We start from the raw sequence: 14,908 nt of genomic DNA, 5'->3' as shown, positions 1-14,908 counted from the left end.
GTAATTAAAGGCATCACGTTAGGAAGAAAATCCTGTTTTTCAAGTCTTATCCTCTGATCAAAAAACTTAAAATCTAGTAAATTTTTAAATCTGTGACTTTAGTACAAATAAATGATCCAATCTTCGGTTTCTTCATATACACAAATGGGAAAATAACACATACCTCAACAGGTTAGTATGAAGATCAGATATAATAAGGTATGGAAGAGGGGCACCTGGGTGGCTCAAGCAGTTAAGCATTCGGCTTAGGCTCAGGTCATGATCTCACCGTTTGTGGGTTTGAGCCCCGCGTTGGGCTCTGTGCTGACAGCTCAGAGCCCAGAGCCTGCCCTCTCTCTCTCTACCCTCCCATGCTCATGCTCACACTCTGTCTCTCTCTCAAAAATAAATAAACATTAAAAAAAATTTTAATAAATAAAAGATATAATGTATGGAAGAGACCTATACAAATGCAATTTACCTTTGTATTTTAAATTTAGACCAAGCAAAATAAGATGCTCAAAAACATTGGTTGAAAAAATTAAAACTATCTGATACAAACAGTACAGAGTAAAACAAGTAAAAAATCTAAAACTCAATAAAAAACCCAATAATAAATAAAGTTTCAGATATCCAGCAATACCTACTTATGGTAGACTGAATTTTGTGTCCCCTCCAGAATTCATATGTTAAATCCTAATGCCCAAAGCAATGGTACTTGCAAATGGGTCTCTTGGGTAATTAGGTCATGAGGGTGGAGCCCTCATGAATGGGATTAGTGACCTTATAAAAGAAACTCCAGAAAGCCCCCTTGCCCCTTCTGCCATTCGAGGACATAGCAAAAACACAGACATCTGTGAACCAGGAAGTAGGAACCCAATCCACTGGCACCTTGATCTTAGACTTCACAGCCTCCAGAACTATGAGAAATAAATTACTGTTGTACAAAAGCCACCCAGTCTATGGTATTTTGTTATAACAGCCCATATGGACTAAGACAGAACTCTACTGTGACCAAGTATAGTACAGGAATGTCACCAAATAACAGAAATGTAAAAACCATAATAAACATTTAAATAGGTGTGATATTTTCTGTAACTTTAAAATGCTGGCTTCAATCATTTTCTTATTTTCATCAACACATGCAGGGAAAAAAAAAGAAAACTAAAACTTTTTGCAATGAAAAATTTTACAATTGAGCTCGAGATTTAGAAATATAAACACAATTTTTAAGTTGATTTTTTTCAGATTACCGAAAATCAGTAAGAATCTGTGAGTCAAAGATTTATAAGGCATTATTTTTATTATCAAGCATTTTCTCAGTATTAGTACTCAAAGATGGTTAATATTGCCCTGGAGATTTTCCAGAGTATACATTTAATGGAAAAGAGAAATAAAATTTTCTATTTATAATATGACATGAAAGAAGAAAGTTGTATTTTAAAATACACCCTTACAATATTCGTAATTAAAACAGCCGCCAAAACGAACATTCCATTTTTTTTTTTTTATCTCTTTTCCTTTGCATCTTGTAATAGCAGCTCAGTGGAAATAACCATTTCAGCCTCCAAATGAAATAAATTTGGATAACTGGAGCCCAGTCAATTGCCATTCCACTCTAATACAAATGGAGAAAATAATATATTTAACTAAACAGGGCACAAAAATGTATCATGTCATTCTCTATTCATGTCAGAACATCTGAAATTCATCAATATAAATAATGTTTGTATTCATACCATAAACAAAGCATCAATATAATTTATGCTATTTGGACATTTTAAAATGTGAGACAGATAAGTAAATGTATGCATTTTAAAACAAAAAAGTTAGAGGAAATAATATAAACAATTTCAGTAGGTATTAGCATAATATTCCGAATATACAACTTCTTCAATATTAGAAATTATGGATCATTTCTCTAAATTTACTTTTCAAGAAGCTTTTTCCAATCTGGACTCATATAATATTCCCATTGCCCCTTAGTAATATTGCTAAGAAATTCTAACATTAATAGTCATTTTATATTGATGAATCACTGTATACATTAGATTTGATCATTACATTTGTCTCTAAATTTCTGGCTTCATTAAAGAACTATCACAGAGCCCCTACTATATGTACTTCTGAGTACAGAAGAAAATTTACTACTCGCTAAAAACCACATCCTTTATCAACCTTTTCTTCTTTCTAAAATGCCCTTCACCTGACAATCTCCTATTCATTCCTCAAGAATCTTTACAAATAAAATCTCTTATGAAACCTCATTCCTTTGTGCTCCAATTGCACCTAAAGTGCACTTCTGTAGGCTTATCAAGCATTCTGTTATTGATTCTCTGTTTGTCTCTCCCATTAGTCCACGAGCTCCAGAAAAGCTAGGACAATCTTTGTATCTAATACATCTGCTGAATGAAAAATGAACAAAGGCATAGTCTACTGAGATGAAATAGAGCAAGACTCTTACTTTCCTTGTTCCGAAGATATTTTGGTTAACATAGCTCAAGATCACATATGTTTTCTTTTGGGCAAATGCACGAAGAAAGCCTTTTTCAAGGCCCAACGCTTATTCACATACATGACTATACATTTTTCATTATACCTAAAAGGAAAATAATCAAAATAGACAAGCAAATGACTTTTATACTTGAACTTATTCAATCCAATCGCTCTTTCCAGTAGGTTAAAATCTTTAAGGATGTTGAAATCTTCAGTGTATTAGTTATCTTTCCCATTTTCCAAAGGCCTACCTGAGGCTACATAAATTTGCTATCTGCATTTGCTTAGCCCTACTTGTGACGCTGAGAGCATGTGTTTACTCAGCATATATTGCTAACTACCAGTTTAGCGAGACACAAAATTTTTATTTGAAAATCATTTCCTTCAGATGTTAGGGACAATTTTCCACTGTTCTCTAACATCCAAGGATTTTAATGAAAAGTTAAAATGCTTTCTTGATTCATCTTCTTTGCGGAGCTTGTTTTTTCCTTTCTAATCTTTGAAGACATGCTCCAGACCTTTAGTGCTCTAAAATTTCACAATAATATATCTGGATGTGCTTCTTTTTCTCATTCATTGTGCTAACATCAAATAGGCTCTTTTGATATCCACAACTGTGACACTTGATTTCCTCGAAAACCCTGTCTCCATTGATCTTCTGGCATCTTCACAAAGCACTCCACAAGGTCACACCTTTGTCCTTATCAGAATCTGTAGTTCCGCTGAACTCTAACATCAATATCTCATTCGTTCTCTGACCACCACCTTTTGTTCTTCTAGTTCAGTTGTTCTACAACTCCCACCACACCACTCTTTCAACCTTATTAACACTTGTGATCCAGGGTCATCTGCGTGGCTCAGTCGGTAAAGTAGCCTACTCTTGATTTTGGCTCAGATCATGATTTCATGGTCGGGAGATCAAGCCCAGCATCAGCCTCTGTGCTGGACATGAGGCCTGCTAATGATTCTCTTTCCCTCTCCTTCTATCCCTCTCCAACTCACGCTCCTGCACTTACTCACTCTCTCCCTTTCTCCCTCCTTCAATCTCTCTCTCTCCCCCTCAAAAAAAAAAAAAAAAAAAAAAAAAGACTGTGATCCATTGAACCCATTAATTTTTCAGCCTGTGTCAGTTTTCTCTAGCCTTTACTTCTCTTCTTATCAGTTTAGATGTGGTAGCCATTATTAAAATCATTCTCACAAAAATATTTTATTTGCAATAATCTGTTTCAAAATCCCAGCCCTGACTTTAGTTGCCCGGATGCTAATAAACAAATTACTGCCAGAGAAAATTGTCTAAGGATGACTTGGTTTCACTTCAAAATTCAGGATCAGAAACTTCAAATGGGAACTTGACATTGCCTTACCCTTCATGAGTTTGCTTTCTTATTCTCCAAGACACCAATGTCATATCTTTTTTTCAAATTTATACAACATCAAAGCTCCTGGGGTGCCTGGGTGGCTGAGTCGGTTGACCGTCCGACTTAAGCTCAGGTCATGATCTCACAGTTCGTGAGTTCGAGCCCCATGTCAGGCTCTATGCTGACAGCTCGGGGCCTGGAGCCTGCTTCGGATTCTGTGTCTCCCTCTCTCTCTGCCCCTCCCCTGCTCACACTCTGTCTCTCTCTCAAAAATAAATAAAGATTTTTAAAAAAAAATTTTTTTAAAAAAAAAGCTCCTTTATCTTCCCACCAACAAATCTAAAGTCTCTCTGGACCTGCATCCAACCCCTCCTGTCATAGTAAAGTTACAAATGCCTATCCTTCAATCTCCCCCGCTCCCCAAACTCTGAAACCCACATTCTTTCTAATTCTCCAGGACTTCATTGCTTTGTGAGTCCCCTTTTGTCCTGATCATCAGCCTCTCCCACTGAACTCAATCATTTCAATTATTATTGAAACATGTTCTAATAGTGCTCATTTTAAAACAAAACAAAACCCACAACTCCTTCCCACATCTCACTTCTGAATTACTGAGTTGGATTATACAATTCTTAGTGAAAATATGAGATACTAAAAACTTGCAACACTAGCAACTCTAAATTTATCCTTGGATTAAGCTGCTGCTCAGACTTTACTGATTTTGGCTGAGACAGAATTATATTTGGTAAATTGAGTTCATTATTATTTTTAAAGTTCTATGAAATCTGTTGCTCATAAATTATAGTTACATAATATTATAATTATAAAAATAAGCTATAAAGACATTATTAAAGAAGTTGTCCTTGTGAATTCAGAAGAGAAACTCCATTCTGGACTCAGCATCAGAAATGGCTGTGCATCTCCTAAACAACTTATTTGATTTTGTCCTTTGAACATTCTGAAAATTGGAACTAAAATGTTTTCTTGTCACTTTGAGTCTGCTAGGCACCCTATCAATTGTACAGTTTATGTTTCGTGTTAATCTTATTCTTATCTTTATTAATTTCCTGCTTTTCTTTTCTCTCTCTCTGTTTCCTTCAACTACTTACCTTCTCCTTTCATATTTTGGAAATTTATAAAATTTTTAATCCTTTAAAAACAAGTAGAATAATGTAAGGCACAAAGAGATATAATAGAGATAAAGATCAAAATAAGGATAAGGAACACGAAGAAAATTATAGACAGAAAGGAACAGGAGGAAGGAAAGACAGAGAGGTGACAGTATTTGTTGTGTGAGGTAATAAGTCACTGAAAATGGAGCTTAAAAAAGTGGCATAGCAGGGATATACACATATTTAGACAACAGCATATTTCTTCTGAAATCCCACTGTACTGAATCAAAATAATTGACTTTCATATACAAATGTTTACAACTCTGATTATAAAAATATTTGATCTCATAAAATTTGACCTGTTTTGTTACTTTTAACAACTTTAGAGAGGTATAACTGATAATACAAAAAAACTACACATATTTAAAGTGCACAGTTTGATGAATCTGGACATATGCATACATTCGTAAAACTATCACTACAATCAAGGTAACAGACACAGCCATCATTTCTCTTATTATTTTCAATTTAGGACTCCGGAAATCATTTTCAGAAATTTCTCTAGTGTAGAGTATTTTTCCTACTTATCTTCAGTGCTTTCTTTTTTAAGGATTCACATAATAAATTCTAATTACATTGAAGGACTACTCTACTTTCTGAAAATAAAAACCTATTGAGTTCCCCTCAAGAGAATGTGACTTGATATCTGAGACAATGAGCTGCATTTGCTTTTCTCTTGTCTGCTTTGGCTGATCCATAACTAATCAGGAAATTGAACTAAAATTACCATCAGCACAGTTCAAGGTTTGGCTGATTATCAAGCAGGTTTTAAAAAGAGATGAATATGTGGAGTCCACAGAAAATACTATCCAATATCCGAAGGCAACTCTATATGACTTACAAAGCACTTGACTGTTTACCAGGGAAGAAATACTGGGTTCTTTCCATATGTAGGGCTTTTCTGTGAATTCAGATTTCTAGACTAAAAACTATGTGCCTTTCACCAAAAATAAAAGATGCCAAACATAGACTGGGTACAAATTACGTCATTCTTGTCTTGGGGTAGAATACTCTGATATAGCAGGAAGGATCCTCAACATCTGCCTCAACCCCAAAAAACTACTCTCTTCATACCTACCTCCCTTCATCACCACAGGCATTTCCTAGGTAAAATTCCGTATCACGGAAGGCTAAACACCATCAGGGAATTATAATGATGGTACCTCAGGTTTCAGCATATATAGCTCATTTGGTTTCTTATTTAAAAGGTTCTGTCCTATTCCATTATTTACTCTGTCTGACCATAGTATGGCTGTGTGAAGGCACTACCATATATTCAGATGAATGTGAATATATCAGTTATATACCTGGATATTTGGTGAAATTCAGAAATGGTAAGGTAATCATGGGCAATAGCAATGCTCTAAGAGTTACTTTATCTAAAAAAGAGCAAATTAGGACATAAGTATCCACATTTGCACCAAGAATAACTTTTTGCCTTGTTTTAGTAATTTCAACTGCAGATTCATCATATGACACATCAACTGAAGTCAAACACATGTGTACAACTTCCCAAAGAAATGCTGGCAACAGGTTTTTAGTTTAACTAAAGAGAACAGTTTAACAAAGAGAAATGTACCAAACTAACTCCATCATCCAAATGAAGATTAAATCTAATCAAAACAAAATGGTGCCAATGCAAACAAGACTACAATCATGACCAATCACAAAGACCATAAAAAGTACAGAATCTCTTCATTCTTTAAAGAACTATCTTTGATTTCTATGCCTTATTCTAGAATTTTTATTTGTATCCAAGTCTATTTCACCAGCCACCACTCTACATATTCCAGAACTGTAACATCGTTATAGTTTCTAAAATAGGGATGTGTTTATCTTCCTCCTAACACCTTCATTTTTCAAAAGAAATATATCTTTATTTTACTATATTTTCTGATCATGCAAGAAATAACCAACTAAAACAGAAAATGTATAAAGTAGAAAGTAAACACTCATTTCACAAATTGCAGAGATTTTAAACGTGTGCTAAGTGCACTCAGCCAAACTTTTCAACATATACATACATGCATTTATTCTCCCTAATACCCTTGGTGTCCGAAAATTTGTTAAACACTCTCTTCTTAATATTATACTTTATTTCCATGAAGATATATATAACTCAATGACTTTAGTAGCTTTGGTATCACACACATATGAGAAGCCACTTTTACATTGAGTAGTTTCAACTATTATTGTCCTATGAAGCAACCAAATCAACAAAGAATATATAAATATGAAATTCAAACTTGACTATATAATTACTACTTTTCACTCTACTGAGATTAGCATCAGCAAAAGCTATTCACACTTTCACCTTCATCTTTACCAATGTCCAAAAGGCAGGTATATGAACATACATACCCACATAACTTAATTCCAGTTTCTAGTAGTTACTAAAACCTAGTTCACCGAATACCTATCTCAAAATCTCAAAAATATTTTCGTGGTGCCTGGGTGGCTCAGTCGATTGAGCATCCAACTTTGGCTCAGGTCATGATCTCACAGTTTGTGAGTTCGAGCCCCACGTTGGGCTCTGCGCTGACAGCTAGGAGCCTGGAGACTGCTTAGGATTCTGTGTCTCCTCTGCCCCTTCCCCACCCACACTCTGTCTCTTTCTCTCAAAATAAATAAACAAACAAACATCAAAAATATTTTCAATTATTTAAACTGTTCTCTCAAACTCTACTAATCCCCACCACCAAAATTACATATCTTTAATAAAACAGGATCCTATCTTCGTAACTTTAATTTCCTACGTACTTTTAATAACATGACTCTTAGTTTTCAATATCTAACTGAACACACCCTCTGCAGAAATCCTTGATGTGATGATCTATGATGTGGTGTCCTCAATAGAAAACTTCAAAAGTAAGAATACCCTGGTTTTACTTACGAGAGGTTTTAGAAGCAAGAAGAGTAACTCGGGAACCTCCTAAGAAGCGAAAACCCATTACATTCACCTGATCGTCTTCTGACTGATTGGCAAAGCCTACAAAGAAAAGAAAAATATGACTTTACATAACCACAAAGAAAACACTACATGTTTGAAATAGGAAGTTCAGTTGATGACAAGTATTTTTTATGTCACTAGTCGTGTTTAAAGCCTGTGTATGAATTAGAACATATTAGCTGATTTCCATGGTAATTCCCAATTGCTAACATTTGTGCCTCAAAATAATACTCTGAAATCATTTCATTTCCTTCCTTCTGTTTCATTCCAGGTTTGAGGCAGGAAATACATAAGATGAACCTAGAAGAGCTGTCACACCAGAAAGCAAGGAAACTACCAGTGAGTAGTAGTGTGGAAAGGATGTAAAAGCCAATTTAAGGAGATTTCTGGCCAGAGATGAAAATATTTGAGTATCAAAAAAGCAAAACACATCACAATGAGATACCACCTCACACCTCAGAATGGCTAAAATTAACAACTCTGGTAACAACACATGTTGGAGAGGATGCAGAGAAAAAGGAACCCCTTTGCACAGCGGGCGGGAATGCAAACTGGTGCAGCCACTGTGGAAAACAGTATGGAGGTTCCTCAAAAAATTAAAAATAGAACTACCCTACAACCCAGGAATTGCACTACTAGGCATTTATGCCAAGGATACCAAAATGCTGATTCAAAGGGGCACATGCATTCCAGTTTTTATAGTATAGCAGCCAAATTACAACTATCGACAACAGCCAAATCAGGGAAAGAGCCCAAATGTCCATCAACTGATGTCTTTCAGAGAAAGACAACTATCATATGATTTCACTCCTATGTGGAATTTAAGAAAAAAAGCAGATGAACACACAGAAAGGGCAGGAAAAAATAAGATAAAAACAAGAGGGAGGCAAACCATTAAGAGACTCTTAAATACAGAGAACAAACTGAGGGTTGCTGGAGGAATACTGGGTGGGGGGGATGGGCTAAATGAGTGATAGGCATTAAGGAGGACACTTGTTGGGATGAGCACTGAGTGTTGTATGTAAGTGATGGATCACTAAATTCTACTCCTGAAATCATTATTACACAGTACGTTAACTACCTTGGATTTAAATAAAATTTTAAAAAATATTTAAAGGCATGTGTTCATAGTGATACTAAAAACAAACCAAAAAAAGGCCAAATGCTCACTAATGAAGGATGCTAGAGAATCAACTCATTATTTTAAAAATCAGTATTAAGACCAAGAACCAAACATCTAGATGATCCTACTCAAATTGCACCACATAGCCAATAGTAGGTAAGGGGGAAGTTCTCGTTATAAAATAATCCAGCAAAATATTGAAGTTATTCAAGTATCAGTGTTGATGGCTGCTGACTGATCAGGATGGAGGTTGCCGAAGGTTTGGATACCTGTGACAATTTCTTAAAATAAGACAACAATGAAATCTGTCACATCCTTTCACAAAAGATTTCTTTGTAGTGTGTGATGTTGCTTGACTGAATTTTACCCACAGTAGAACATCTTTCACAATTGGAGTCAAACCTCTCAAACCCTCCCAATGCTTTATCAACTACATTTGTGTAATATTCTAATTCCTTTGCTTTCATTTCAACAATCTTCATAGCATCTTCACCAGAAGTAGATTCCATCTCAAGAAACCACTTTCTGGGGTGCCTGGGGGGCTCAGTTAGATGAGCGTCCAACTTCGGCTCAGGTCATGATCTCGTGGTTTGTGAGTTCAAGCCCCACATTGGGCTCTGTGCTGACAGCTGAGAGCCTGGAGCCTGCTTCGGGTTCGGTGTTTCCCTCTCTCTCTCTGCCCCTCCCCTGACTCACACTCTGTCTCTCTCAAAATTAAATAAACATAAAAAATTAAAAAAAAAAAAACACTTTCTTTGCTCCTCAGTAAGAAGCTCCTTATTCCTTATAATCCCTTTTTCATGAGATTGCAGCAATTCAGTCCCATATTCAGGCTCCACTTCTAGTTCTCTTGCTTGTTTCCACCACATCTACAGTTACTGCCTCCAATGAAGTCTTGAACACTTCCAAATCATCCTGTTGATATTGACATCTTGACCTCTTCTCATGAATCATGAAAGTTCTAGAATGGTGAATCCTTTGCTGAAGGTTTTCAATTCACTTTTCCCAGATCCATCAGAGAAATCACTCTTTATGGCAGCTACAGCCTTAAGAATTTTTTTTTAATAAGACTGGAAAGTTAAAATGATTCCTTGATCTATGGGCTGTAAAATGGATATTGTGTCAGCAGACATGCAGCAGTAAAGCTGTTTTGCTTTCTTATCATTCATGTGTTCACTAAAGCAGATTTTCAAGAGGTTTTCTGAGGCATACGCAACTTGGCTAACCATTTGACACAAGAGGCCTAGCTTTTGGCCTATCTCTGCTTTTGTGACATGCCTTCATCCCTAAGCTTAATCATTTCTAATTTTTGGTTTAAAGTAGAGATGTGTGACCCCTTCTTCCACTTGAACACTTAAAGGCCATTGGAGGATCATTAACTGGCCTAATTTCAGTATTTTCTTTGACTCAGGTAATAGATAGGCCTGAGGGGAGAGAGAGAGAGAGAGAGAGAGAGAGAGAGCGAGCCAGAGAGAGAGAGACAAACAGACAGAGGAATGGCCACTGGAGCAGTCAGAACACACACATTTATCAATGAAGTTTGCCATGTTAAATAGGTATGGTTCGTGACAACTCAAAACAATTACAATGGTGACATTGATCACAGATCATTATAACAAATATAATAATAATAAAAATTTTGAATTACCAAAATATGACACAGAGACATGAAGTGCGCAAATACTGTTAGAAAAATGGTGCCAATAGACTTGCTTGACCCACAAAATTTCAATTCGTAAAAAGCACACTATCTGCAAAGCACAATAAAACAAGGTATGCCTATAATAGAAAAGCACTATTTGAAATCAAAATGAAACAATATAATTTGCAATAGCATCAAAATATAGTAAATACTCGGGGACAAATCTGACAAAAGATTTGTAAGACCTGTACATTGAAAATGACAAATTCTGACTGAGAAAAATGAAACAAACCCTAAATAAATGACGGTCTCTACTTTCATCTTAAGAAACTAGGATAAGTAGAGCAAATTGTACCACGTTCAATATTGTTAAGATGTTGTTTCCTTCCAAATTGATCAATAGATTTAATGCAATCCCATTTCCAAACAAATCCCAGAAGGCATTTTTTTTAACTTGACAAACTGATTCTTACAATTCCTATCAAAATGCAAAGGATCTAAAATATCCAAGCAACTCTTTAAAAAAAGAAGAATGAAGTTGGGGAAATTATAGTCTGACTTCTTAACATACATATTTACAGTAATTGAGACACTATGCTTTTGGTATATAGCAAAAGACAAACAGATCAATGGAATAAAATGAAGAGAGCAGAAATATATATATTTTTTCAAATGACTTCTATAGTCCTATGATACACAGATGATTTTCAGCAAAGTTGCAAAGATGATCCAGTAAAAAAGGACATTCTTTTCAAAAGCAGTGCTGAACATTAGATGCTCATATACAAAAATAAGAATTTTATCCATATCTCATATCATACATAAATGTCAACTCAAAATGAAAAAGAGACCTAAATGTCAAATGTAAAACTAGAAAACTGATAGACAAAAACATAGAAGAAAAATTTTGTAAACTTGAGTTAGACAAAGATTTCTTAGATATAACATTAAAATCACAAGTTATAAAGGAAAAGAAATTTATAGTCGGTTAAGCATCCGACTTCAGTTCAGGTCATGATCTCAAGGCTTTTGAGTTCAAGTCACGCATCAGGCTCTCTGCTGACAATTCAGAGCCGGGAAACTGCTTTGGATTTTGTGTCTCTCTCTCTCTCTCTCTCTCTCTCTCTCTCTCTCTCTCTCTCTGCCCCTCCCCCACTCATGCTCTGTTCCCCCCCCCTCAAAAATAAATAAACAAAAAAAAGAAAGAAATTTAAATTGGGCTTTATCAAAACTAAGAACTTCTCCTCTTCCAAAGACACTGTTACAATAATGAAAAGACATCCCACAGATTGGGAGAAAATATTTGCAATTCATATAATCAGATAAATCACTGGGTAGGCAGATGAAAAAGAGCATATGCTAAATAATTTCCATCTTATCAAATTCCAGAAAATTTAAACTAATCTCTAGTGACAGAAAACAAACCAGTGGTTGCCTGGGAAAAGGGAATACAGGGTACAAAGGGGTACAAGGGAAATTTTGGGGGTGATGGATATTTTTAGCATTGGAATTGTGGAGCTGGTTTCACAGGCATATACAAACATCAAAACTCACCAAATTGTATACTTCAAACATTTGTACATAAGTTATATTCCAATAAAGTTATTTTTAAAAAGCAAAAAATGTAGCCAAGAGCTGTGTTTGAGAATTACAGAATGTATTAAAATGTATCAGAAGAAAATATCAGATAAAGGGTTGGTATCTAAAATCTATAAATAAAATAAAATAAAATAAAATAAAATAAAATAAAATAAAATAAAATCTATAAAGAACATACCAAACTCAACACCCAAAACATAAATAATCCAGTGAAGAAATGAGCAGAAGACATGAATAGACACTTTTCCAAAGAAGACATCCAGATAGCTAACAGACACATGAAAAGATGTTCAACATCACTCATCATCAGGGAAATAAAAAACAAAAGCACACTGAGATACCACCTCACACCTGTCAGAGTGGCTAAAATGAACAACTCAGAAAACAAGATATTTGCAAGGATGTGGAGAAAAGTGAACCTTCTTGCACTGTTGGTGGGATTCCAACTGCTGAGGCCACTCTGGAAAACAGTGTGGAGATTCCTCAAAAACTTAAAAATAGAATTATCCTGCAACCCAGCAATAACACTACCAGGAATTAATACAAAGGATACAGGAGTGCTTATTTGCAGGGTCACGTATACCCCAATGCTTATAGCAGCACTATCGACAATAGCCTAATTATGGAAAGAGCCCAAATGTCCATCAACTGATGAATGGATAAAGAAGATGTGGTATATATACATATATATATACATACACACACAATGGAATACTCCTCAGCAATGAAAAAGAATGAAATCTTGCCATTTGCAACAATGTGGATGGAACTGGAGGGTATTATGCTAAGTGAAATAAGTCAGTCAGAGAAGATATCATACGTTTTCACTAGATATCATATGTTTCGTAGAATTTGAGAAACTTAACAGAAGACCGTGGGGAAAGCCAAGGGAAAAATAAGTTACAAACAGAGAGGGAGGCAAACTATAAGAGATTCTTAAATACAAAGAACAAACTGAGGATTGACTGGGGAGAGGACTGGAGGTAGGGGGGGAGGGGAGGTGGGGGGCTGGGCAGGGAAAATGGATGATAGGCATTGAGGAAGGCAATTGTTGGCATGAGCACTGGGTGTTGTATGTGAGTGATGAATCACAGGAATCTACTCCTGAAGCCCAAACTACACTGTATACACTGTATATTAGCTAACTTGGCAATAAATTATCAAAAAAATAAAAATAAAAAAGCAAAAAATACACCTAGAGCTGTGTTTGAGAATTAAAGAATGTATTAAAATGTACCAGAAGAAAATATAAGTAAATGTTTTATACTCTTAAAACAGAGGCCATTCTAAGCACGAAAACAAACCTGAAACTATAAAGAAAGCAATTAATGAAATTAAATCTTAAATTTTACTATGTAAAAATATAAACCTTATATGTTAAAAAAGAATGTAAGCAGTTAATAAAAATTATAAAATGTCTATGCTAATAATTTAGAAATGTAAATTTTTAAAAAAGATGTCATTTTTCACCTATGTCAAAAATTTCCAAAATCTAGCTGCTACCCTTAGTATGAACCCTGATGCTGGGCACATAACCTGATAAAATTATTCTGGAAGGAAGGCTGGCATTTAAATAAAGTTTTCAAATGTGCATGCTCTTTAACTCAGTCACTTGTCTTCAAGCAGTTTCTCTGAAAAGAAACAGAGAAGTCCAAAAAAAAAAAAAGAAAAGAAAAAAGAACTATATATATGGTACCTCCAAAAAAGGGAATATTATGTAATCATTAAAATATAAATTTATTTACAAGACTGGGACGCCTGGGTGGCTCAGTCAGTTTGGCATCCGACTTTGGTTCACGGTTCATGGTTCGAGCCCCACTTTGGGCTCTGTGCTGACAGCTCAGAGCCTGGAGCCTGCTTCCGATTCTGTCTCCCTCTCTGCCCCTCCCCCACTCGTGCTCTGTCTCACTTTCTCTCTCTCAAAAATAAATAAACATTAATAAATAAATAAATAAATAAATAAATTTATTGACAAGATAGCCATATATTCTACTAGCAAAAAGACTGTTACAATGGCATGCTATTTGTTATAACATTAAAGTAAAATTTTTGTGTAAAATTACTAGTATTATGGCATACCCTGAATGTCACCTAATTTAACATCTATTTCCTCCCTTCCCTCCATCCATCTATATTAGTTTTCAGTCTCCTTTACAGCTAGAAGAGGCTATGTGATGCTATTAAGGCTATTGAAACTTAAATAGAAATTTCCTAAGAACATTACAGAAACACACCTTTCTAATAAAAGTTACAGTTGTTGCTATAGCTATCTCTTTTCCCCTATCTCCTGCCTTGTAGTCAGTTATGATGACTGAATCTGAAGTAGCTTATTGCCCTGGAACAAGCCAACACACTAGAAACGGTACAATGCAAAGAAAGAAAAAAGCTGGGTCTCTGATAACATTCATAAAACCAGCTTCCACTGCCCATTTCTGGACCTCAATTTTTATATGAGAAAATATATGTATATGTGTATGTATGTGTATCTTTAGTGCTTAAATAACATTTAGCCAAAAGCACCCAGATAGTTATTTATATATACACATATAAATACACAGCCATTAAGTATATTAAAGCTTTTTATAATTA

The 14,908-nt window shown here is 35.2% G+C and overlaps 1 protein-coding gene across 5 annotated transcripts in view; it reads right to left on the bottom strand.

The window, feature by feature from the left end:
- Positions 1 to 14,908, bottom strand: part of BBS9 (Bardet-Biedl syndrome 9) — a 441,850-nt gene that overhangs the window by 214,594 nt on the left and 212,348 nt on the right. For all 5 annotated transcript variants that reach the window (XM_078440712.2, XM_078440700.2, XM_078440701.2 and 2 more), the window contains one exon: positions 7,899 to 7,994. In XM_078440712.2, coding sequence (XP_078296838.2) covers positions 7,899 to 7,994 — 96 coding nt within the window. The remainder of the gene's footprint in view (positions 1 to 7,898; positions 7,995 to 14,908) is intronic.

Source organism: Panthera onca, chromosome A2 (genome assembly GCF_046562875.1).
Source record: "Panthera onca isolate mPanOnc1 chromosome A2, mPanOnc1 haplotype 2, whole genome shotgun sequence".
NCBI classification, from domain to species: Eukaryota; Metazoa; Chordata; class Mammalia; order Carnivora; family Felidae; genus Panthera; species Panthera onca.
Note: the sequence above shows the minus strand (reverse complement) of the source record. Positions and strands in the feature narration are given on the sequence as shown.